General features: G+C 35.5%; 3 protein-coding genes across 4 annotated transcripts; 2 read left to right on the forward strand and 1 right to left on the reverse strand.

Moving 5' to 3' along the window:
• The first annotated feature begins 2,095 nt into the window (after positions 1-2,095).
• On the forward strand, positions 2,096-7,669 carry LOC141717649 (uncharacterized). Of its 2 annotated transcripts, none has more exons than XM_074519812.1 (11): positions 2,096-2,312; positions 3,141-3,246; positions 3,325-3,448; positions 3,863-3,920; positions 4,007-4,149; positions 4,228-4,302; positions 4,795-5,064; positions 5,347-5,558; positions 5,958-6,170; positions 6,638-6,735; positions 7,405-7,669. In XM_074519812.1, exons 1-11 carry the CDS (start codon positions 2,218-2,220, stop codon positions 7,478-7,480), a joined length of 1,470 nt encoding a protein of 489 aa, XP_074375913.1. In that variant the 5' UTR covers positions 2,096-2,217; the 3' UTR covers positions 7,481-7,669. The 2 variants fall into 2 exon arrangements, with proteins under 2 accessions (XP_074375913.1, XP_074375914.1); XM_074519813.1 differs by having other exon boundaries at positions 2,097-2,312; positions 7,400-7,669.
• A 4,741-nt stretch (positions 7,670-12,410) lies between these two features.
• On the forward strand, positions 12,411-16,750 carry LOC141717650 (uncharacterized). Its single transcript, XM_074519814.1, has 2 exons — positions 12,411-15,540; positions 16,035-16,750. The coding sequence occupies exons 1-2, from the start codon at positions 12,711-12,713 to the stop codon at positions 16,535-16,537; spliced, it is 3,333 nt and encodes a 1,110-aa protein (XP_074375915.1). The 5' UTR covers positions 12,411-12,710; the 3' UTR covers positions 16,538-16,750.
• Positions 16,751-17,653: 903 nt separating this feature from the next.
• LOC141717651 (cell division cycle protein 48 homolog) lies at positions 17,654-22,763 on the reverse strand. The gene is made up of 9 exons (XM_074519815.1): positions 22,634-22,763; positions 21,538-21,703; positions 21,226-21,454; positions 20,338-21,104; positions 20,014-20,235; positions 19,697-19,768; positions 19,152-19,433; positions 18,693-19,052; positions 17,654-18,250 (listed from the first exon to the last, which is right to left on the reverse strand). The coding sequence occupies exons 1-9, from the start codon at positions 22,657-22,659 to the stop codon at positions 17,951-17,953; spliced, it is 2,424 nt and encodes an 807-aa protein (XP_074375916.1). The 5' UTR covers positions 22,660-22,763; the 3' UTR covers positions 17,654-17,950.
• Between the last annotated feature and the right edge of the window lie 4,215 nt (positions 22,764-26,978).

A 26,978-nucleotide genomic window follows, 5' to 3' on the forward strand; every position in this document is an offset into this window, starting at 1 on the left:
GTTCGTTCACGAAACTCCGTTACTTAAAACAGTCGTTTCTCCTCAACCATAAATCGGATGAAAGCAAACTACATTCCAAAACGAAGCTTAAAATATAACCTATCTAAGCATGGTAATGGTGAGCTCATAACAGTGGTGCTCGGGTCCTAAAGTTAATCACAAAAAATAGTTTTTAGGAAAACGGGCATTACGACGGCTATACTTTTAGCGATTCCCAAATTTTACATTTAAAGCTTTTCATTTCCACCTGATAAAGCTTTTCAGCATATCAATTCAAAGAGATGTGTTATGGAATTTTACTTTCAGATACACATCTCTCAGTCAAGAAATTCATTTCCACCTGACAAAGCTTTTCAGCATATCAAGTCAAAGAGATGTGTTATGGAATTTTCAAAGATAATCCCAATTAAAACTTGTTTTTATTGTTGTGGAATCTACCATTATTATTATGAATCTTTAGAGAGTGTTTATGTAGAGTGTTTGGTTTATTGTGGCACAATCTAACTACGATTATTAGGTTTTTCCAGCCATCCTCGTACTACTCTCGCCGAAGCCCGCTTAACTATTTTAAGATTGTTTATCTATTTTTTTGATTGTTGAAATTAATTGTAATATATTGAACTCCTGAGTTCTTGATACTAACCATCCAAGACCTGCCATAGCAGAAGGTAGACTTAGGACTCCTGCTCCAACCATAACAGTGACATTGTGGAAAGCTGAGTGCCACTATTTTGCATTCCTCGATGAGGTGATAGGAAGCCAATCGTCGATTGCCTTCTGCTCTGCCATTTTCTCTGCTGCAAACTTTTCGACCTGGAATTGGCATCAAAATTACAATAAATAAATAAATATATATATATATGGGAAAACATGCATGGATTTATTTAGTGACTTTATGACTGGTTTAAGGTGAAAACTGCAAGTAATCCCTTGAGTGGACCTGAATTTTCGAGGAGAAGCAGAGAGCCTATCAGCTTTTAAAGATTGCAAGTTAAAACTACCATTTATGTTTCTAAGTTCCAACTGCCAGTGTTGCAGGTGTCATATAAATAAGTGTTAAATCTTTTCAATTGATATATTCGTACTTGGCTTTAAGACAAAATTTTATTTCTATATATTTTTTGATGCAAACCGTCATAAAATGTTGTATGTCATAATTTAGGAGTCAAAAGAGTGAAATAATTGTAGCAGATAATAAGAAATTATAACAAAACAATAGAGTGTACATGCAAGGGTACTTGAGAGTTTGCGTCTGATGGGGCTGAAGCTGCAGCATATGATTTTTCGTCCTCTAGTAAAGCTTGAGTTCCCATGGTTATACCTAAAATAGAAGTGAAGGTGAAGATTTAGCAGAAAACAAAACAATCGCTATATTTACTTGCATCATAGTTATATATAAACTTGGGAACGATGAAATCTGTGTGAACAGCTGTGTGACCTGCCGTATATAATACTGTATAAGGTAGAAAAATATATAGAACTGATTAGATTAATGACACACTTCAGGACATCTTTGGTGCATTCTAAAGGCGGTCCTTACTTGCACGTGTACGAAATCCATCCGAGGCAGGCATCCTCCGCCCCTAACAATGAACGGTCATAATCTAAAGGTATCAACCCATATAGCCTACCCTGGGCTATATATACCCCAATGGGAAGAGATTTCCAGGTTCCGCTCTCTTACACACTCATATACACGTGTAGCCACCTTACGTGTTGTTTTGCAGACACCCCACAACAGCTACACCACAACTGCGAGATTCAAGCGCGATATCAGAAGGAGCAGCCCACACACCGGAGTTATCAACGAGAATAATGGAGATTAAATGAGAATGCATTATCCTGCATGATTACAGATTTCGTAAATCGAAACTGATCGTTTGAGCTCCCAATTTGTAATTTATCAATAATTTTAAAAAAATCAAATAATTTATGATTAATTTATCAAATCGATCAAAATATTTGACCGATTTATTGACGATTTTTCGTATAAACAGTCAAGTCGGAGGCAATGGTTTAAATCACTCTGACAATTTGAGGAAATAAGTTATATTAACGAGCTTGAACTGCAGTACCCATCTCCCGTTACGAGACACATTGGGCCGAGAGTAAACCACAATAAAAAGTCATTGGGCTTATCCACTGCATATAAAATTTTTGTCCACTTTTAAAATGTTTCACACACAATACATATGGGTTTGTAAACAGAGCTGTTAGATGGCGGGAATGGAAGATCACCAGAAAATAAATGAAGATGAAGCTAGTTCATCGTTCGTGTGGGACCACAATTCGCAGCTTTATTACCATGCTAGGTATATTTATAGACACAAATACATACACAAATCTGTGGAATTTTTATTTTTGCTTGTTTGTTATTGTTAGGGTTTCGAATTTTTACCTGTCTAATTTAATTTATCTGTTTCCATTTTGTGTAGCTTCAGTTAAATTAGTTATTGAAATAATTAAATTAATTGATGATACACAATTGTTTCTACCGATTTATTAGGTTTCGATTTTCGCTAATTGATGTTTAGCTTATTTTGCTTAGTTAATTACGAAGTAGTACTTATATATACTGATGTAGTTACGGATCATTGTGTGAGTTAATAGGAGTACACATTTCCAACACGGATAATTAGTAAGCAAGTCCGGTTTGTGACTAGTACTGCATTTATAGGGAATCGGCTTCAGTGTCGTTTCTGTTAGTAAGACAATACTTCCTGTTCGTCATTTTGAAACTACCTGATGTCTGTAACTAAGAGAATTGTTTTGTTTTAATAACCTTATAACAATGTTAGGTTGATTTTGATTATTTGAAATTTCCGTGCCATAGGGAGTGGTAGGGGTGCCATAGATCAGATCATGTCGCTTTAATTCTATGTCGTTTTTGCACATAATTCGGTACTTCCCATTTGTGAAATTGGAGCTACCTGATGTCATTAAGTATGATAAATTTTTTGTTTATAACTATGTGAGTGTATAACGATTTTAGGTGGATGTGATGATTTTTAATTTTCATGCCACATATTGTAGGGGGTGGTGGGGAGTTTTGCAAGAAAATGATGTATTGTACCTCGCAGAAATCTTATCGTAAATGCACAGAAATTTGTGACCGTCTGTTTTCATTTTGTCTACTGCAGCAGTGGATTTTATCACGATCCAAATGCTGGCTGGTACTATAGCACTAGTAATGGACTCTACTACAAATTTGAGAATGGAAATTATGTGCTATTAGAATCTGTCGAGGTATTAGTCGGCTTTTCTTCTTTGTTCCTTTTTTACCTTGAGTCTTTTGGTACTGTGTAACTGATGCGCAAATCTCAGACTCAAGATGAAGCTGGTACATGTGCCCAGTCTAATGAGGATCTTGATCACACTATGTTAGAGAATGGAGAGTCTAAGGCTTATGATAAAAATATGGAAATACTTCCTGATAAATCGAACACTGGTAAGCCTGTCCGCAGTGTGTTTCTAAGATTTTTGTTGTAGATTACTTCTTTTATGTACAAGCTATTCACCTTTCAAAGAGTCGTTTCTGTTCATCAAAATGATATATGAAATGTGAAATTCAGAGATTCATGAACACTCTAGTCTCATCACGTCTACGGTGATAAATTATATCAACAAATAAGTAGAATTTGTCAAGAATCTCCTACAAACTTTTCTTGTTTTTGTTATAAATATCTAACGCCCTGGTGGGGATATAATCCATAGTTCCCATATCTGTTTCTGCGTGTTTGCTTATTTTCTTCTTCTCTTCTCCTTTGCTTTTTCTCTTTCCCATTACTCTATAGTTATTACACCTGAATATCTAGCCAATACACTTAATTTGTTTTTAAATTTTACTTCTTATAATTGTAAGGCGAAATGGACAGCATGGACAATGAACTACCTGAAAATCTACCTCCGCCATCTGAATGGTATCTTTCTATCTCTCCCCTACGAATTTATCTTTGTATTCGTTCTAATTAATAATTATGCCTAAAACAAAATTCGTCTATTGTAGGTTAGAAGATACTCTTATTGAACTTTATTTATCGGGTTATTCCAATCACGCAATAGATGCTCCTTGTGGCACAACAATGGCTTCTGATGAAAGGATGCTTGGAGAAATTAATGGTGCTGAGAGCTTCGAATGTTCAATTGAAGGTGTGTCTAAATATAGTTATTCCAATTTGTAAAGGGTGTTATGTCTTCATGAGACCATAAAAGCTCTACTTATATCAGGTGCAAGCACTGATGATGCCTACACACTAGAAGAAGGTGAATGGATCCCCGATGAAAATGATTTAAGTGATGAAGGTTTGTGCTAGACAAGGTTAATTTAAGAAATTTATATATATTCTTCCTGTATTGATCATTCTCTTTCTGAATTTCATATTAAACTTACCTTATAATCTGTTATTTCTTAGTTCAATATCGCAATAAACTGTACAGAATCTGTTAATTGTCGCAAGTGCGAGAGTAAGTTAATGAAAAGTTTTTGCTTTTAGTCTCTTCCTATCTTTATATACCTAATTTTTGGACATCTACTTAATGTCTTCTTCATTTATTAGATGTTTGTCATATATTCGTTTGTAAGATATTTTCTGTGTCGTATGGGGACAGTAAAATATGTATTTTGAAGACCTTTTTCTCTTTAAAGCCAAAATCAGTTTTATAGAGGTGATTTATTAGCAAAGATATAGGGTAACATCTCCTTCTCTTGTACATGTAGCTTTCTGTGCATGCACCTGTAAGCCAGCAGGTAGGCTGATGATATTTCTCCGAGTAATGTATATTTGCATTTATTAGGTGCTTCTCAGGACGAAGAGAACTGGCGAGCCCAGTATGGTCAAGTGATTGAATCGGACGAGCAGGTGACGGATTTTCCGGTAGTGGACTTGTGGGATTGGAAAATGGTCAGAGGAACTAAAAAAAATGGAAAAGGTGAGGTTGCCAGGCTGGTTGGGAGACTGTTGAGACGGTCTATGAAGCTCCATCCTTCAATGCCATCAGGAAGTGGTCTACTGAAAACTGCTCCCGTATGCGAAGCACATTATGACCGGGTACGAGTTACATCAGGTTTGCCACATTCCCTAATTTTATTCGGTGCTGTTCATCAATTTGAATTGAATCGAGTTTTCTTTTATTTTAATATTTATCTACATGATTCATATACGTAGGGAAATCTACAACTCACTTTTAGAATCGTGGTCTACATGCTTCATAATATATTTTTGGGAATATTCGTTATAAAATCATAGTATGATATGATAAATTGACCTTCTGGTTCTTTATAAAAAATAATGATTACTTGCTTTTGAAAATTTAAGCATACTGATATACTTTGTTTTCTCCACACAGGCCAGGTATATAAGTTAAGGACTCCGAGCGCCGCATACTTGGCATCCATGCAAACTTATGATTCTTCCAACCCAACGAAAGATTGGGGTTACCCTCAATTGTCAACAAAAAGACCATGTAAATTAGGTGGAAATTCTGAATCAACAATGATACAAGGGAATCCAGTTTGCAAGGATTCCTTGATACCGGGGAAGCTCTCTGTAGTCCCAAAGGTATCTTTTTCAATTGGATATAGTCTAGTGTTTTCCATAAACCACATGACATTATATGTGATGGATGTTTTAGGTGGTAGGTTATACACGTAGGAACCATGAGTTGCTTTTAGCGTTGTACGGATATGTTAAGTTTTTTGTATATTGATATTCAGATACTAAAAGTAATTATCAGATCAAACTTACTTAGATCTGAAATGCTCTGCCTGCTGGGTAAAATAGAGTACATAGATCTGAGGATATTCATGAACAATTGAACCACAGACAGGAAAATAGAAAAACGAATCTATATATGCTGCTATTGTATACTTGTATTTATGATTCCCATATGTTGATACACTATCCCAAGTTTCTAGTTTGCTCATGTCACTTGTGCTTTTGCAACTTCTGAATACAAAGCGGGCATATAGAGATAGAGCTGCTGAGAGAAGAGTCTTCCATGGTGGTTTTGGAGTGGGTCCAGGACAAAAGAGTTCTCCCTTTGCTGTTGATGCGGCACCATCTTCCCCTGTTTCTGATAATCATGAGGTAGCTGCAGCTGAATCCTTGAACATGTCATTTGGAGCTGGTAGTTACGCAAGAAAAATTCTAGAAAGTATGGGCTGGCAAGAGGTAATTTGAACATAAAATGCAATTTTTGTAGTTTTATACTAAGTTAAGGATGGCATCTTTGCTACTTGCTTGTGTACTTTCATATGTCTTGCGTGCCGCTGGTATTTTTTGGATAGCATAAAAATATATTCTCGACCGAGTTAGATTGATTGGATCTGGTAAAATAAATAGCTTATGATGACCATCTATTTGAGCCGATCATTTCCAAGATCTAATTTTATAAAAAATGGAATTGAATTACATGTGCAAAGTGATTTTTCTTGGATGATCTGTAGGCAGTCCTGATTTGTTTTCCTTGCTTTTGGAAGTTTGATAGAACTACTATCCATGATCCATCCATGATCTTGTGTATAGGAATGCATACAATCCTTGCCCTGCAAGAAACATAAACCTGGGAATGGGCATTTTAAGAAGTTGATAACCTTGTCCTAATTTTAAATCACCTCCAACTTTATCTTATTGTACAGGGAGAGGCACTTGGCAGCAGTGTAAAGGGTTTGACGGAACCGTTGCAGGCAGTCGGAAACAAAGGAAATGCAGGGTTAGGATGGGATCACAGCAGAAGGTAGTATTTTCCCTTTAAGTAAAGCAGTTGTAGGGATTGGGGATTGCTTCGTGGCAGAAGCATCCCCTCCTACCCTCTCCATGACAAGATCATAGGTCCTTCCTGCCCCTCCCCTGTTTTATATATAAAAAACTAATATAATCCGAAATGCATAGTGTCCAAAAATAGAGAGTAAAGCAGCTGTTTCCCTTGAGGTCTTGTCTTGCGGCAACTATCAATGTGGTAATGGAATAAGTATCTAATAAATTCTTTATTTCACCATCTAGTCTAGAATAAATATCATATAGAGAAGAGATAGACAAAGAAGTCTGTCAAAAGGGGCCGATATCCTTGAACTAGATATTATTACAAAATAAGGTGTTCCTCTGTAGCGTGCATAGTATATTTATTTGCGCTGTGTGAGCCATTGATGCTTACAAGTTAATCTTTCGCCCCCTATTTCAATTGTCGCATACAAGTGGCTAATACGCTTTAATGCAAACATAAAATTATGTTGAAATATAATTGGAAGATTATATACCAAACTTCTATTAGCATTCAAAGTTGTCGTGATTGTTTATTATAATCATAGAGCTCCAGGTCGAAGTCTTCTGATAATTATTGGTGTTGCGTGGGAAGATGGCTTAAACCTATCACTAATTATCTAATGTTTGTTGTGATTAAGTTTAGAAGAAGCAAGGAACAAACTGAAAAGAGTCTTAACATCTGGGTAAGAAGGGTGATCAATAGTGGGATTGTCAATTGATTAATAAATAATGGAGCCGAAAGAAGTAAAGGTAAACAGGCCATTAACCTTGAAATCAGTGAAGAACATTCGATAGAGACATCAAAGGTTGCTTCAGCCAGCCATTCTCGAAAATATTACTCTTCGTTCCATTTTTTTATTTAGGTTATGTTAATAAAAATAGGTGTATAAATTATTTTATTCAGGATTTGGGGAAATATGAATACTGAAGTAATCAAGTAAATGAGCTTTTATATTAGGTAAGTATTAACATTCGTTACAATACTAATATAATTTAGTTTTATTTTCATATTAGCATGACGAGAACAAGAAATTAAAAGAAAGATAAACAACTGTTTTTGAAACTTGAAAATACACAAAAGTGTTATATAATCTTTTTTATAAGAGTGTTTCTTTCTTTTTTAGGCACCAAACCCACAAACCCACCCAGATATTAAAAAAATTAACACGACGAGAAAATAACTGAAAAGGAGAAGTGTAAAGAGGTTTGAACGGTCAAATATTCATTTAATTCTAAATAATATTGAGAATTTATTAACTCGAATTGAAATTATTAACCAAATCACTTTATGTATGAATAGTGGAATATCCACTAAGCAATAAATTAATTGTTCACGGACTAACTAGTATCTTACGAGGAATTTATATAAATGAATAGGAAGTTGAGATTGGATTGCGATTTGCACTTGCACCTGGCCTCTCACATCAATGATGAATCTGCATCTTAATTTAGTTTAATATCGCTAGTCAGATAAGCTTATCTATCACATTATCTGTACAACTTGTTATGATCCATATAGTTTCAAAAAAATTTGATGCACATAAGAAAATCACATATTTTGGTGTATCAACTTGAATAAAATTAAATACTCCTGTGTATTTTGGCTTGATCACGTGTTTTTACTCTCGTATGAATTTTAATTTAATTTATTATATTCCTTCAAAAATCCAAATATTATGCCCAAAACACATCAGGCAATACTAATCTTTCTTACTATTTTAGGAAAATATAGTATGTTTTTATCGCAAGAGCTTTGTTCTGAAAATCATTAATTTTACCGATTAATTCTAATATGCTCTCCTGATTCGATTTTATAATCCAAGTAATCACTGCATTTTTCTCTTAAATTAATATATATAGTTTAATAAATTAAATATTTTCATATTTATTAATCACATCCATTTAATACTTCGATTAATTATCGATAATCTGATTAATTCTTGAAAAGCTATTCTATTAAATAATGTCGGTTTCTGCTTTTTGGAATAATACGCAAGAGTAGTATTTCATTTCTGCAAGTGGGGTTATAAAACTAATGTTTATAAATGAAATCTTATACGTATTAATAATTGAAAGAAAGATCAGATTATATATCTTAATAATTTGAAGCTGGACCCGTAGCTTAATGCATTATTTATATATAGGACTATAATAACAAGTATTTCATGATTGCAATTCTAATAATTTGATTAATAAAACAGACAATACATTGTTTGCAAAAACAAGTGAAATGATATATTACCATCCCACAGCCTCTCATTGTCATTCAGGTTTTGGAGGCAGCAGTTGATATAAATTCGATCTATTTTCTTTTTTCAGGGACATGAATACATGATATATAGCAACATATACTAAAAAATCGTAACATATGTAAAGAAAAATTTTTGATTTAAAATACGAGCGATCCATATATATACGTACCACAATTTTTTACGGCGATAATGAAATATTCAATTTGTTTATGATTAATAATTTTAAATCCTAAAATCTCATTCCAGTATAATTGTCAGTTGCCGTCACTTCAGGGACATCTGATATTATTGAAACGATACCTTGAAATTTTTTTGAAATAACAATTTTATGCATGACCCTGCGCAAAAATAACACGCACGGGTCGAGAAAAATCATGAGCTACCAATTTCACTTTTTCCTTGTTATCACCTTGTGTACTTTTTAGTACTTGTGCATTCTACTATGTCCTCTCCTTTTGTTACTACATATAAGAAGATTTGATTTCCAGACCCAACCAAGTAAAAGAGATGAGACTTAAAGAGTACATTCAAATGACAGTGAATTGATCAACATACACACCATCAAAATAAATAGAAATCATTATCAGAAGACAAGTACTGGACCCCTAGAAAGTTTATCCTTTACATGGTGTGGTGCCCAGAAAAGATGTGACTCCCATCTGCTGCAAACTTTCATTCCCCCAAACTATTTAACCAAACAGCTTTTGTAAAGTGTCTCCATCATTTCTTTTACTCAGTTGTGTGTGTGTGTCTGTATCATTCTCTTCAGTGCATTTTATGCTTTATTTTCACTGTTCTTAACTTAAATACACATGTTCTAATGAATCTTATGTATTGTAACATGGTGCCGTTCATCATATCTTAATCTGGCTACACTGTTTCGGATCATTCTCGCTTGCATGTTCATTTTTTGCGAACCGGATATAAACCGAACTGAACATAAATAGAGAAAATTTGAACAATCTAGTTAAAAGAAGTACATAGTTTTCAAATTGGAAGGAAACTTCTTTAAGAGATAGTAAAAAAAAGTGCAGTGGGCACCGATTCACATCAAGCGATTGTTATCGATCTATTAGTTTATTTGTCTTCGAAAGACAAAAATTATTGTTAATCGAAAAATCCTTATATTAAGCATGCGGATAGAGTAATGTAACATTCGTATCAATTTTTCATATTATATCTATTTGTGTAAATTTTTCGGTTCACGGATAATTACGATAATCGCTTTTCAGGATGTTGGTAGCCTATAATGCAAACTAGAAGGAAACTTCTCCGAGCAATAGGGTATTGAACGGATGATATGATTCTTGTCTTGAGCTTCATTTTGGCATCAAATAATAACTTAAAAAATAAGATAAATAAAAGTCTGTCTTCTCCACCATTTTTAGTCCTATCTTTTCTTCCCCTTTGTATTCATTTCTTCTCTCATCTCGTGATTAGATTCCTAAACAAACTTTAAAGAGAATTCTATGTAAAAAACAATAATATTAGTTTTCATAAGCCCTGCACCATCAATAAAAGTCACGAGGGCTAGCCATAAACAAACATTAATTTAAATCTAAATCCTATATCGTGAAGCAATCAAAAATCCAAATCATATATATTCTCTTCACACAGTCCCCCTTGTCACGCGACATCACGTGATGGCTTTTTTTCCTTTATTATTTAAAAATTACAAAATGGATCTGATTTTTTTTTTATTAAATGGTGAGTGTCTGATCTTATGGAGTCTTCATATATAGTCCACCATGTGCATGCAATGGGTTACTTGTTTCTGATCATTTTGTCGCTCCTTGTTCACCACTGCAAATCTTGATAAATAATTGTTAAAATATATTTTAATTACGATTTATCTTAACTCGCTCGTAAGCGCGATGAGATAGCTCGTATGATTAAAAATTTATCACTTGTCATTTTACGATTTTTGTTCTTCCTGAATTTTGTTAAAAGGAATACTTAATTATAAGATATGTAAGCCAAATCGGTCAAAAAAACTCGCTTATTACCTGAGATCATGAATAATTTATGTAAATACAGACAGTTGTAAAATTTTATAATTATTCATCTGAAAATGTTTTTAATTTGTGAAATATTATGTACATGCAGGTAGGTAGATAGATAATATATGTGAGGGAAGACAATGCACTACGTACATAAGAAATCTACCAATGGAGGGAGAATATGTAGATTATTCATTATATGATATGATTGGAGTCTTAAGTTGTAAAATAGTAAAATAAACAATCTTGAAGTAGCTAAGTAGCCACATATATATTAATCATACTATATGTTTTAAAAGAGAATGCAGATCTTGTCATGACACACTACTGAAGTTTGTATACACTAAATGTCTAGGAGATTTTAGATTTAGATCTAGATCCGAAGCTAGTATTTTGAATTTTTATCACACTTATATACATGTTCAAATCTTTCTTTTTCTAAGTACTCCCTTCGTCCCGCGGGATAGGTTACGTACACTGTTTGCACGTATTTCGAGACTTTAATAAAGTATGTTTCATAATGTTTTTTTTGAATAAAAGTTTAAATATAAAACATTTCTTCGGAATTTTTTTAAAAAAACAAAATATTATGGAATTATACTTTAAACGAGTATTGAAAAGCGTGCCGAAAAATAACGTAAACAATCCAGTAGAACGGAGGGAGTAATTATTTATTATGGTTTCCCTAGACTATTTGAAATACTCTAGGTCAAAATTAATTTAGAATTTAGAGTTGCTTAAAATGAGATTAATAACCAAATGAGAATTTTCAGCTATGTGTTTAACATTTCCCTTGACCAGTTGTATTATTAATCAGTTAAATTTCATCTTGGACAATGTTCAATTTCACACCTTCATATAGAGATTTCCTTATCCATATAATTTTTTACTCGGATATTTCTAGCAATACCGTCCATTAAAGGAATTTTACCGGAAAGTATTTGAATATATAAATTTATGAGTAGGTGGTTTTCTAAATATTTACATTTGATCCAAAGAAACAACAATTTGATAATAAGCTACTCATGTTTTTAGTAAGTTTAATATCTGAGTATTTGAAATGTTGAGGTGATTGAATTCACAAGTAACCGAAAAAGAAAAAAATGAGAATTTTTAGTCCAAAAATGTAACTAAAATCGTGTTTTGAATCAATTCTCAGCGCAGTTTGTGACTAACTTAACTCGTACTTTTTCTAACAGTTGAGTTCTTGTAGTCATCGCGTTAGGTTAGAAGTTCGATCTCTAGCGTGTGTAATTAATTATGAAAAACAGAAAAATAAATTTTTTAAAAAAGAAAAAGAAAATGTTCTCTCTCATCCCCTGTCACACCGCCCACAAGTCCCACAACCTCTACCTCCATTAATATATAAACTAATAAACAAATCCAAAAAACAGCCATCTAAAATTCCATATTTCTCAGTGTCCCTGCAAAAACATAATGGCCTAGCTGTTCTTGGATCCGGAGTTTCTGGGTCTTTCATCACCTTATTTTTAATCTGCACCAACACTACTACACTACTAGTAGTTGTGTGTTATTAAAATAACAATCCAAAAAATAAATAAACCATTCATAACCCACAAAACATGATTTGGTTTTTCTCTCATTGTCATCCCTTTCCTTTCTCTGCCTAGTTTTTATTGGGGTTTGTATTAACACCAACAACAACATTAACACCAGCATCAACTTAGGCTTTTGTAATGCCTGTTCATCTTTTTTTTAGTACCATCTTTTTTCTCTTATTCTTTTCCATTTTGTTACATGCTTCTTCAGCTGTTAACCCACAAGGCCAAGCTCTTCTTTCATGGAAGACCAGCTTAAAAGGCTCCGCGGAGGATACTTTACGCGACTGGGACTCGTCCCACGACACTCCTTGCAAATGGTTTGGTGTTTCTTGTAACGCAAACAATCAAGTGGTGGAGTTGAACTTGAAGTATGTTGATTTACTCGGAAATGTTCCGAGTAATTTCAACTCATTGGAGTCGTTGAAGACGCTGGTTTTGTCCGGGACTAATCTCACCGGATTGATACCGAAACAGATTGGTGGTCTACAAGAATTGGTTCATTTGGACTTGAGTGACAATGCATTGACAGGTGAAATCCCAAGTGAGATTTGTCACTTGCCTAAGCTTGAACAGCTTCTTCTTAATTCGAACCATCTTGAAGGATCAATTCCGGATGATATTGGCAATCTTTCGAGTTTGATATGGTTTATTCTATATGATAATCAAATCAGTGGTGCAATTCCAAGTACTATAGGAAATTTGAAGAAGCTTCAAGTGATCAGAGCTGGTGGCAACAAAAATCTTGAAGGTCCGTTACCGCAGGAACTCGGAAACTGCACTGACTTGTCTATGATAGGCCTTGCAGAAACAAGCATATCAGGATTCTTACCTTCCACTCTAGGCCTCCTCAAGAAACTCGAAACTCTTGCCATCTACACCTCACTTCTCTCCGGTCAAATTCCTCCAGAGCTCGGTGACTGCACCGAGCTCCAAAACATATACCTATACGAAAACTCATTATCCGGATCAATTCCAAAACGCCTCGGAAATCTGAAAAATCTTCAAAACCTCTTGTTGTGGCAGAACAACTTAGTAGGCACTATTCCACCAGAGCTCGGAGACTGTAATCAGTTACTTGTCATTGACATCTCAATGAATTCATTAACAGGAAGCATTCCAACAACATTCGGAAACTTGACCTTGTTACAAGAACTTCAATTGAGCGTCAATCAAATATCCGGTCCAATTCCAGCTCAGCTAGGAAACTGTCGAGGCCTCACTCACATCGAGCTCGACAACAACCAAATGATAGGCTCAATTCCTTTGGAATTCGGAAACCTAGAGAACCTCACCTTACTATTCCTATGGCAAAATCATCTCGAAGGCGGAATACCTGCCTCCTTATCAAACTGTCACAACCTCGAAGCTATCGACTTATCGCAAAATTCATTGACAGGTCCAATTCCAAAAGGCATATTCCAGCTACAAAATCTCAACAAGTTTTTACTATTGGCAAACAATCTATCCGGTATGATTCCACCAGAGATCGGAAACTGCTCATCACTTATTCGATTAAGAGCCAACAACAACAAGCTCACCGGATCAATTCCGCCTCAAATAGGCAACTTGAAGAACATAAATTTTCTCGATCTCGGATCAAACCGTCTCACCGGTGTAATTCCACAGGAGATCTCCGGTTGCCGAAATCTCACATTTCTAGACTTGCATTCAAATTCAATCGCCGGCACATTGCCGGAGAATTTGAATCAACTGTCTTCCCTCCAATTCTTAGACGTATCGGATAACATGATCTCGGGCGCATTGAGTCCGAGTCTCGGCTCATTGAACTCACTCACTAAACTCGTTCTCTCGAAAAATCGAATATCCGGTTCAATTCCTGATCAACTCGGTTCATGCTCAAAGCTACAGTTAGTTGATTTAAGTACAAATGAGCTCTCCGGTGGAATTCCAGCGAGCATTGCTAAAATTCCAGGTCTAGAAATCGCATTGAATCTCAGCTGGAACAAACTCTCCGGCGAGATTCCACCGGGATTCGGTGACTTACATAAGCTCGGAGTGCTGGATCTCTCTCATAATTATCTCTCCGGTGATCTTAAATATCTCGCTGACCTTCAAAATCTGGTGGTACTCAATATCTCGCATAACAATTTCTCAGGTCACGTGCCGGATACTACATTCTTCTCGAAACTTCCACTAAGTGTCCTAGCTGGCAATGAGGCCTTGTGTTATTCCGGTAATCAATGCAAGGATGATAAGTATGGATCCTCGAAACACGGTGGTGCCAGAGTGGCAATGATTGTGCTATTATGCGCTGCCTGCGCGTTACTCTTAGCTGCTCTCTATATCATCCTAGCTGGAAGAAAACAGGACCGCAAGTCCCTTGAGAATGACCTCGAAAATCAGGATGACGTGGAATTGGGACCCCCTTGGGAAGTTATGTTGTATCAGAAACTCGACTTGTCGATTGCTGATGTGGCGAGGAGTTTGTTAGTTAACAATGTGATTGGCCGTGGCAGGACTGGAGTTGTTTATCGTGCAACGATATCGTCAGGGCTGGTGATCGCGGTTAAAAGATTCAGAGCTTCAGAGAAAGTGTCAGCGTCGGCATTTTCATCTGAAATTGCCACGCTGGCACGTATTCGTCACAGGAATATTGTGAGGTTATTGGGATGGGCAGCTAATAGAAAGACAAAGTTGTTGTTCTATGATTATTTGGGGAATGGTACATTGGGTACATTTTTACATGAAAACAATGGAGGAGGAGTGGTAGATTGGGAAATTCGGTTTAAGATAGCGTTAGGGGTTGCTCAGGGCTTAGCTTACTTGCACCATGATTGCGTGCCACCAATTCTCCACCGCGATGTCAAGGTGCATAACATACTTCTAGGCGACCAGTATGAGCCATTCTTAGCCGACTTTGGCCTTGCCAGGCTCGTGGAATACGATCATGGTTCGTTTTCTGCTAATCCACAGATTGCAGGATCCTACGGCTACATGGCTCCAGGTAACAATTTTTAATTTATCAGAATCTATTTCTTACTGATTTAGTTAGTCACTTAGACAAGCAAGACTACAATCATGTTAAGCATCTGATTTTAGTGAAGACATAGGGTGTGGGGGTATTTTAACTTAACGTTATTGATAAGATGGGAGAGATGTTGATTAAGAAAGGAAGAACAGCATGTGAAATGTCTCAATTATAGGTTTGTCTTGATATATATGGTATCATGCTAAATGCAAAATGCCAATTTGCTTTTGCTATCTCACTACATAACTTGAAAATTACTAAACATGTTCAATTGTGTGGTCACACAACTAATATCAGGACTGTTGCTTAATCCACAACCCAATCTCTCTGGCATAACAATGTCATTTACTTATATGGCCTTATCCTACCATATTTCGAATGATATGTATCGTCTATTTTCGCGGGTAAAGTCGTATAATCCAACATAGTTACTTTGGTGTTTGCTGATAATGTTTAGTCGGTTACTGCAGAGTATGGTTCCACTGTCAAAATCACAGAGAAGAGCGATGTTTACAGCTATGGTGTGGTTTTGCTTGAAATAATAACGGGAAAGGAGCCAGTTGTTCCATCATTTCCAGAAAGCCAACATGTTAACCAGTGGGTCCGTGCTCACTTGAAGAAGAAACAAGATCCGGTTGACATAATAGATACAAAGCTTCAAGGCCATCCAGACGCACAAATACAAGAAATTATCCAGGCCCTTGGGATAGCTCTGCTCTGCACTAGCGAACGCGCAGAGGATCGCCCCACGATGAACGACGTTGCCACGTTACTGAAAGAGATACGTCAGGATTCACCTGTTGGAAATGAAGCCAACAAGCCTACAGCCAGCAAGTTATTGTCAAAAACATCGGATGTTGCATCATATTCTTCCACCTCAGTGACGCCAGCTCAGTTGATGCAATTCAAAGGATCATCAAATAGCTCCCTGGCTTACTCTTCATCCTCGGCAAACTATCCCTCCAGGAATTAATCAGCATTAGTGTTTGTTATTAGGATTATATAGCTAGTAGAGTTACTTATGTATTGGCTTTGTAAAAAGATTTCATTAGGAAAGTGTTTTGCACTAGAGAGCCAAAGAACACGAGAAACAATCGTATAACCACCTAACAGTAATATCGTTACTAGCTAGTGCATCAAACCATTTCTTCACATCAATAAAAACCTTGAGCAAATGTTACTAACATGGCTTGATGTATCTGATCTAAGAACGTCATGTTTAGAGACTAAGACATCGATCTGGACTTCTGGTGGACCTTTCGGTACAAAAATTGATACCATTACCAACTGGTTCAAATATTTGTCCCCAGTAAACAGGGGAAAATCTTTAAAACAAATTAGACAAGTCATTTCTATCAGTTCTTGATGAAGGAAAAGGAACACGATAATTAAATGTATGATAGTGAAAAATTAGGTATACATGTGTACAAGCCCTGGGTTCTTCCTGTAGTTATAACAATAATGATTTCTCTTTCCTAAAGAACCTAGCGGAGGGAAAGAGACGAATATAGATTTGTTTGTTTCCAACCCTCCATTATTTGTAGATGTCCTACCCTGACAAAGAACGTAATTTCCTATTCACTTCATGGGTTGCAAAAGCATGTATGAAAGAAATGTATACCAAAATACTCGAAAATGAAAGTTCTTAAAACACAAAGCTAGCTTACGCACATAAGAATCGTAATGCAAACAAGTTCCAATAAACATTACTCTATGTCCAACAGGATGGAAAACAGCAATAGAGCTACTTGGTTATACCCTCAGACCAACATCAAGTGAAAGGCAGGTAAAAACATGAAGTGAACAATCAAATTACTTCTGTGCACTTACCAGTCGACTAAAAAGTCACTAGCTAATATAAACCCATGGCTGGTTTTTCCAAGGATGCAATTCAACATATAAAAAAATGCCTTTCCCAGCATTGCATCAAGCATATTGATATAATATAATGAGAAAAGTCAGTGAAGAAAAAAGGTCATACAAATAGACGTCAGCCAAGCCTCAGTGCAGGTGCTTTAATGTTCCATGGTATGTGTCGGTGTTGTGAGGGGGCACAACTAACCATGATTCGCAGTATGTACACTAAAGAAAAAAGAAACAGATTATATAGCAATAATGAAAATACAGATAGATATTTCAAGGACAAGGCAATCCAAAGGGTCACACACGTGTGAAAAGTTGGCCTGCAATTTCTGGCACCAGATCCTACTATCTGATATGGAGGAATGACAACATCTAGACATAATATCGGAAGCCCGAAATTGTTGCATCACTCCATTAACTTTCCAATAAAATTAACATAAATTAAAACTTTTTTATGAACCAAAAACGGATAAAGCAGGTCCTTAAATATCTGCTTAAAAACTTGCAAATACTCATTTTGACTTTAACTGTAAAGATCGTCGTCGTCTCTGCCAGCAGCGGTGGATGCAAATGGATCTGCAGTTCCGGCAGCTGTTGAACTACTACGACGATCAGTAAACCTAAACTCAGTTCCAAATCCACGAGATTGCTGTAATGTCTGTGCAAAAGCTTGATATTTCCTTATGTCTGCATCACTTACACTCCTTCGGGCGTATTTCATGGACTCCTCAAAGTGTGCTGGCTTAATTTCTGGAACCTCATCCACTTCATCTTCTTCCATTGCTTCAGGATTTTCAGCCTTCCTTCTCTCTTTTTCCATGTCCTATAATGGTCAGAAATAGAGACATTTACGAGCAACTTAGCACAAGATATACTTGACAAATTGAACTCATTTTAATCCTTGACAGGGGCCATTTTTCACCCACAAAAACATGAAAATGCAGGGTTTTAAAAAAAATCTGTTCCAAACTACTTGTACTTTCGTACTGAATACTTTGATGTAAATAGAAAAAAAAATTACATAATATTTTCTAAAAGCAAATGGCTCCTCACTGATATGCAGTACTGCATACCTACATACCAACATAAGAAAAATTAAGTTTCACAGAGTACCAGCCAAAGCTTGTAACAATTCAAACCATGAATGAAAAGAAAAGCACCAGTTGACCAATAGATCACAAACATATTTCTGGTGGACCAATATTCTACAATGCATATATTGCTATGCACTTTAAAGTTTAACTAGGCTTATATTAAATTCTTACCTTCTCAATATTTTCTCGAATGGCATACTTGCAGGAACGCTGGCAAATTTCAGTTATATCTGCACCACTAAAACCAACAGTATAACGTGCAAGTGCTAGAAGATCAACATCTTTAGAGACAGGAGACTTCCGCAGGCATGCTTTGAAAATCTGAAGACGAGAAGCATCATCTGGAAGCGGGATGTATATTAACTGGTCCAGTCGTCCTGGCCTGAGCAGTGCTGGATCAATAATGTCTGGTCTGTTAGTTGCACCTATGATGAAAACAGTTTTCTTTGCTGTCATTCCATCCATCTCTGTCAGAAGCTGGTTCAAAACTCTATCTGCGGCACCACCAGCATCTCCATGTGAACTGCCACGCTGGATCAAGAGATAAAATGAGCAAAAAAATATGGAGACCCCATTTTATTGTTTTCCGTAGATAGATCCAACCTACTTTGTGCAGTTTTAGAGCAGTACCTGAGTTGCTATGGAATCTAGTTCGTCAAAGAAAAGTACACATGGAGCTGACTGTCGGGCCTTGTCAAAAATTTCCCGTACATTAGCCTCACTTTCTCCAAACCACATTGTTAGCAATTCAGGCCCTTTGACACTTATGAAGTTGGCCTGACATTCATTAGCAATAGCCTTGGCAAGTAATGTTTTACCACAACCAGGAGGCCCATAAAAAAGAACTCCTTTAGAAGGTGACATGCCAAATTTTTCAAACTTCTCAGGATGCTCCACTGGGTATTGAACAGTCTGCCACCATGAATACATCAAAACTTGTCTTAAAATTATTTACTGCAAGAAGAATTACTAACTGCAATAACAATGGGAACTGATCATGGGAAATAAAGGTTGGATTCACATCAAAGTACATAAAAATCCATCCACAAGTACAGATGACTCCATTCAATCTAAACTTTTGTAATTCTAACTAGATAACATATTCTACATTTTTATTAGACAAATATGATAGCAGTGATCAAGATATGAGTGTTAAATTTAGACATGCCACATACCTCTTGGAGCTCCCTTTTAACATTTTCTAATCCACCAATATCATCCCAAGAGACATCTGGAACTTCCACAACCTGCCAACCAAGTAAAGAAAGGTTACATTGTAGAGGCAATTTGAAATAACTATTATAATTAGACACGCCTATGCTGGTAGGAGGCACTGTGATCACAAGTACTACGATAATACATAACACTCTGTATAGATGTCTAACTATAACAATATATAACAACCCGGAAGTATGATTAATTTATAAAAAAGATTTCCTCAAAGAAAGCAATGACAATTAAAGTTCTAATAAACAGATTCATTAACACATACAGTTTCACGCAAAGCTGAAGGATTAGAAGTTCCCAATGCAGTCTGGAAGTGCTCACTGGACACAGCCATCGAATTCAATATTTCTGCATCAATTGTCTCATCCTCCAAGTCAATGACATCCATTTTCTCCCTGATGCACTGAAGAGCAGCCTCAGTGCAAAGAGCAGCAAGATCGGCACCAACATATCCATGGGTATTTTTTGAGACTTTTTCCAAATCAACCTGTTACACATTATAGACATTATAAAGCAGACATTGAGTCATCCTGTAGAAAAAATTCAAGTAGTTTAAGGTAGTATACAAGAAAGAAGTCCGGAATCTCACATCTTCAGCAAGCTTCATATTTTTTGTATGTATCCTAAGAACTTCAAGTCTCCCCACCTCATCTGGTACACCAATATCAATCTCCCGATCAAATCTTCCAAATCTTCTTAGAGCAGGGTCAATGCTATTTGGCCTATTGGTTGCCCCCATTACTATCACATGAGCTCGGGACTTGAGGCCATCCATTAATGTCAGAAGTTGGGACACTATGCGCCTCTCAACTTCACCTTGTGTCTTTTCTCGCTTTGGAGCAATGGAATCTATCTCATCAATGAAGATAATAGATGGGGCATTCTTTTCAGCCTCCTCAAATGCCTTTCTCAAGTTGCTCTCGCTCTCACCAGCCAACTTGGACATTATTTCAGGCCCGTTTATTAAGAAGAAAAAAGCACCCGTCTCATTAGCAACAGCTCTGGCAATCAAGGTTTTCCCAGATCCTGGAGGTCCGTACAATAATATACCTTTTGGAGGCTTTACACCAATAGACTTGAAAAGTTGTGGATGTCTCAGAGGAAGCTCAACCAGTTCACGGATCTGAGACATCTGTTTCCTAACACCACCAACATCATCGTATCCAACTTCATTTAATTTCTCCTCATCCTCGCGCTTTATAGGATCTCCCTCACAGAAGATCTCAGTATCAGGTGCAACCACACAATACTCACCAGGATCCGTATCAACTACTTTGAATTCAACACTTCGCATCCCTCCTCTAACTTGGAAGAAGTCACCCTTCCTAATAGGTCGGTAGGAGTCAAGAAAGTATGCTGTTAAAAAGAAAAGGAAAATTTTCAAACAAGTACATCAGATATACTTGTACACGCACTTGCTTGACAGGAGGGAAAAAAGGTGAATGAACAATGCCTATCAAAGTGGAAGAAAACTCACGCTTCAAGTATGCATCAAAAAGGTTGCCCGTAAGACCTTCAATTGTGTCATCCACAGGAAGGATGTGGACCCGCTTTCCATATTTTACATCAGGACATTGGTGGACTGACACAACATCCCCCAGCCGTACCCTAAGATTGGCTCGAACAACTTTGTTCAATCTGATTTTAGACACTTCACATTGTTCATCTGCAAGAACAATGCAAATCGTGTCCCTCCGTTTTTTCCCCTGTATTATACAAAATTCTTGAAGATCTTCTCAAGTAAATTCAACCCTATACAGGATATTAAAAAAACCAGAACCACTTTTACCTTAGCCAGAACTGTGTCTCCTCGAAATAGCTGAAGCTCATCCATTTTAGAAGGGTGCATAGAGAGAACAGAGTTATCATCATTTACAGCTTCGTCGACAATAAGACGATTGGGAGACTTCTTCCTCTCCAGGATCGCAGTTGAATAATCTTTTTTGCCACTTTTTCTAAACACAAAAATAAGTAACACTGAGCTTTCCATCAAAAAAAAAGTAACACTGAGCTCAAATGCAACCCAAACTTTAAAATTCCCTGAGGCACACAAACTTAAAGCACGGAACCACATACTTATCGCAATTTACAAACTCATCAGAGTGCACTATAAAATAGTAACTAGGATGCAACCCCCAAGCTTAATAAACTCCTTCAAAGGCACGCAAACCTTCTGTATGGAACCACATACTTATCCCAATTTACAAAAACATCACAGCAACACACACTATAAAACAACAACTAGGATGATCTAACTGAAATTACTAATCATAGAATGACCAAAAACCTAGCTCTGAAAACAAACACAACGACATAACAACTACGATCTAGCCATGTCTGTTACATCACATTGGCAGTTTTCACTTCTCAATGACATATGAACGGAACAACTACAATGAGCCATGTCTGTTACATCACATTCGCAGTTTTCACTTCTCACTTTCGAAGAATTGAAAAAGGTAGTAATAATCTAGTTCAAATTTGGGGTTGTAACTTGTAACCAATAATTAAAAATAACGAAAAACATATCGACAAATTCGACAAAAACACTCCCCCGAAATGGCACCATAATGATCAAAACAAGGTTAAATCAGATGGTTTGCATGTAAACATACAGTACATAACATTTCCACAACTACAATACAACAATAAATTGAAAAAAAAACAAGCAGTTCAAATAATAATCTGATATTCACACATCATACAGTGAGCGATTAAAAAACAAGAAAATATATAATAAAAAAGAATTAGCAGGCAATTAGGGTTTAATTAAAATTGTAAAATACAGAAATTAACAATACAAGTACGTAGGAGTGAAATAATAGTGACTAGGGTTATTATTTAATTATTTCATTTAATGAAAATAAGGAAAATGAAAAACGTACGGAGCAGATGGTGTAGGATCCGCCATAGCTTGTTAATAATATGCAGATTGTAGCTTCAGTGAAGTGAGGTTGGTATTGTGATGAGTGTGTACAGATAAATAGGGCTTTAAATTGGAAACGAATATACTCCCTCCTTCCCATTTTATTCTTCCTTTTTGACTTTCGGTAGTATTCACGGTAAGCGATTGACTACTAATTTAAGTCTAATCTATAATATCAAACATAGTCATCAGTGATCTTGTTGGATTCGTATTTATCAGTAATTTAATACAGTGAAATTTTTATATTTAATACTAATACGAATTTAAAGATATTAAAAATTAAAAGTGTGTATTGGTAAACGTGTCCAACACAAATAAAAAACGTTTTTAGGGTCGGAGGGAGTATCAAATAAAAACAATTTGCATGCTCTCTGTAAATTATTATTATTTTTGGTTAATTACCGATGACACGATTAGTTGGGTTCAAATGTATCAATATGATTACTCATTAAAACTTTGACTTTATTTTGGTCACTAATTTTGAATTTTTAATCAAATTATTTATCAAAAAAAGGGTTATATATCAAAATATTCACTGTGTAGATCTTATATCAAATAATTAATTGAAATTTTCGGCGTATAAAATATACCCATCCAGTAAGGAGTAATGACAGAGACGTTATATTATTTTGTTTACCTAACGGAAGAGATTACATGGCAGAGACTACGTGGCAAAATTGACTTGGACATAAAGTGTAAGGTAACCCTACTCAGTCTTTGACGTGGCAAATACAACGGCCATATATGTAATGTGTATATATGTAATATCAGTTAGGTTGTTAGTATTTCATCTTCCTATATTTGTTTTTCAACAAAAATCAAATTTCCTCCAAATATTTCATCTTCATATGGCTATAATGGAAGCCTAATGGGTAAAACTGGTAGCTCCACATCTATTGACTCGGTGAGGAATGAAGAGTATAAGGTTTGCTTTTGTGAAAGAAGAGCTCGAGCGTTCACTTCATGGACCTTGAAAAATCTGGGAAACGGTTCTACACTTATGCCATTGCAAAGGTACATCCTTGAATTAATATTAATTAATTTAATTACAAGTTTGATTGTATTATAAAATTTATACTATACTATAATAACCGAAATGAAGTATAATTTGGTATATCTTTTTTTTGGTTGGTTTAGTTATCCTTATTTATGACCGTCGGATCTTTCTAATAATGAAGTGATCAGGACTGTTAGATTCAAATACTAAAACAATATACACTACTAAAACTCACGGGTTCAAACCCCGCCAACAACAAATATTTATATCATTATTTATACACTACTAAAACTCACAGGTTCGAACCCCACCAACAACAAATATCTATATTATTATTTATACACTGCCAAAGATTCAGGTTCGAATCATGCCAACAACAAATATTTATATTATTATTTATAAATATACTAATAAGGTAATGATCCCAAATAAAATTATAAATTTAAATAATATAAAAATATGATGAAGATCTGTGCATCGTACGGGTTGTAAAACTAGTAATTTTAATATATGAATGTAGGAAAAAATGGATGCCATTATTTTGAGTGGTTTGCAGAAGATTTCTGCCCCCGATCGTTGGATGTTATTACTCACTTAAATCATAGAAGAATTCATCTCAAAGAGAAGCTTAAACTTGTTAAAGAAAATCTTGCTGAAAGTATTGAGAAAAAAAATGTTTTCTAAGTAGTTGTAGTAAAGGCAACAATAAGTATGGTTGTTAGATATGTTAGATGGAGTGAATGTGCAATAGTGGTTGATGTAATGAATGAATTTATGTATTATTTGCTTAAATAAAATGATTACTTTTGTGGATTTGTCAAAACAAGAATCAAATTAACGGATATATGTCAAAAGATGTCAGTGCATTGACAAATTAAAATGTCTTAACCACCAAATTGGCATGCAAAATAACTTACAAAGTCCAGAACAAAAGTAAATAAAGTACCATTACAACTCTAAATTAGCATAATAAAGTGCCAAATAGACATGCCAACTAAATTACAAAGTCTTAAACAAAAGGAAAGACCATAACAGGAATGAACATAGTAATTTATGAAAGGAATGGGATCATCCGGGGTATTTTTGAATGTAAATTTGCCCTTCATCTGCAACCTTGCTGACTTTCTTGTTGCTTGAGAGGCTTCATTATTCCCCGATGGGCTTTTGTTGCCTTGGGAACTGTTGCTTAGTTGAGAAGGAACATTACTAAGGAGGTTGAAGCTGGGGGTGTCCCCCTTGAAGGTGCAAATGGTAGTAGGCCAAGAGTGGGCATAAAGACTGAAAGGCATATATCATAGCCTATTTATTTATTCGAGGATTTAACTCAACTCAAATAAGGATGTAACAAGTAAATAGTGGTTCTATCGTCAGAGAGATCTCTCAAAGTAAGATATGTCAAAGGATTAAGTAACATTGTTCATCTACAGACTTGAGGACTTAATTCACTGGAAGAAGCTCAAGAAATTGATCAAGCCTCAGTGAGATAAATCAAGATTGTGGAGTTAATCAAGTGACAGAGATCTCGTCAGGGTATCAATTAATTACAGGGATTTAAATCTGAAGAAAATCAAGACATGAAGAAACATCACAGATGTTAGTCATTCATGAACCAGACAGTACATCGAGTGTCAACATTGAAGTGGAGAAATGGATTCATAAGTTTCAGTGATTTTCAGCAGATTGTCAGAAGAGTGGTTGCTGTTCAAGATTAGTATTAATTCTCTATTAATTAATTAATTCATATAATTTAATTAAGAAAATAAATTAAATCTGCAAAGATTAATTTATTGATTAATTGAATTAATTGGTTAATTAATTCTGAATTAATATTATGCATTTTTCAGAAATGATTTTGAATTAATATTCAAAATTAAATCAGCAGACAAATATTTGAACTGGTATGACAATTGGATTGTCATACCGAAAGTCTTTCCAAGCCTTTTAGATAGACCTACCGAAAATCCTACCAGTTCAATCGATTGTCCTACCAAAAGTTCTACCAGTTCAATCGATTGTCCTACCGAAAGTTCTACTAATTAAAAGGATTATCTTGCCAAGCTAAAAGGATTGTCTTGCCAGTTAAATTAAGGATTGATTTAATATAAAAGAGCAGCAGCTGATTTTCAACAGACAGTGCATTGAATATGAAATATACAGAAGAACACAGAACCAAGAAAATAGTAGAGAACTTATTGCAATTTCTCAGATCATTAATTTCTAGTATTCATTGTTAAATCTAAACCACTAGAAATCATTTTCTTGTTCTTGTGTAACTATCTAGCGGATCAAAATCCCTAGAACTTAATCTCAAATTGCTTTTAGCATTTGATCCTTTTTTATTTCAAAAATAGAAAAAGTTCATGTCGAATTTATTCTAGATTTGGAATAATTTATTTGAAATTAATTCATTGTAAACGATACCGTTGTTGTAACACCTTTCAAGTTTAATAATAGTTTTATTTAACTTGAATTTTGTTTCACTTTTTTATTCCGCATTTTATTCGATTAAATGGTATAGTTTGTATTCAACCCCCTTTCTATAAATATATTAAGACCTAACAAAGACTGACATTTTACCAACACTCCCCCTAAGTTTATCAGCAAATATCACATAATCTTTATCACTTTTCCCCACTCATAGGCAACCTCACCTCTAACAAGGGGCATTTTTTTCCTTGGCACCACTTGCAAAAAAAGCATGAGGTCTTTAGTCTTTTCTGCATCAGTCCCTTTATCTTTATTCCCCACCACTACATTGTCCTCTTTTTTTTTCTTCTGACTAGCCAAAGTCATGCATATCTTCATCCTCATCTAGACCAAATAAAATTTATGCATCTCCTTTTGTATCCTTATCTTCTTCTTCTACTAGTTTGGCCTTGCCATTCTCTAGAAGATCCTCCTTGAGAACATGGAATTAAGATTTTTGATTTTTCCAGTACCACTTCTTTGATGACAATCCCTTTTTTAGGTCTTCTAACACTGAGTTTCTGCCTTTTAAGCTCCCTTGGAATTGGTTTCCCGGTGACTGGTTGATCTTTGTTTGCTCCATTGTCTTTTGTTAGTTGATCTTTCTTTGCGCCACTGTCAACTGCACTATTTTTATGTGTATTTCCTTCTTCAATGTCTTCTCTTGCTTCATTTTCATTACCTGATTCTTCTTCCACTGCATTTTTCTGTCCATTTTTTCATTATTTTCACCAAATCTTGTCGTACCTTTTGAGACTCTGTGTCCAGGTTGTCTATAATGAGATCAATGCATGATTCTTTTATTGCTAAACCATTGTAAAAACACCCTTTGAAAAGGTTG

Source organism: Apium graveolens, chromosome 4 (genome assembly GCF_009905375.1).
Source record: "Apium graveolens cultivar Ventura chromosome 4, ASM990537v1, whole genome shotgun sequence".
In the NCBI taxonomy this organism is placed as follows: Eukaryota; Viridiplantae; Streptophyta; class Magnoliopsida; order Apiales; family Apiaceae; genus Apium; species Apium graveolens.

Coding starts and splice junctions, on each gene's coding strand:
- LOC141717649 (XM_074519812.1), top strand. CDS start 2,218: ATGGCGGGAATGGAAGATCACCAGAAAATAAATGAAGATGAAGCTAGT. Junction 4,150..4,227: donor CTTCGAATGTTCAATTGAAG/GTGTGTCTAAAT, acceptor TACTTATATCAG/GTGCAAGCACTGATGATGCC. Junction 6,171..6,637: donor AAAGTATGGGCTGGCAAGAG/GTAATTTGAACA, acceptor CTTATTGTACAG/GGAGAGGCACTTGGCAGCAG.
- LOC141717650 (XM_074519814.1), top strand. CDS start 12,711: ATGCCTGTTCATCTTTTTTTTAGTACCATCTTTTTTCTCTTATTCTTT. Junction 15,541..16,034: donor CTACGGCTACATGGCTCCAG/GTAACAATTTTT, acceptor CGGTTACTGCAG/AGTATGGTTCCACTGTCAAA.
- LOC141717651 (XM_074519815.1), bottom strand. CDS start 22,659: ATGGCGGATCCTACACCATCTGCTCC. Junction 20,236..20,337: donor ATATGAAGCTTGCTGAAGAT/GTGAGATTCCGG, acceptor AATGTGTAACAG/GTTGATTTGGAAAAAGTCTC. Junction 19,434..19,696: donor TTAAAAGGGAGCTCCAAGAG/GTATGTGGCATG, acceptor TCATGGTGGCAG/ACTGTTCAATACCCAGTGGA.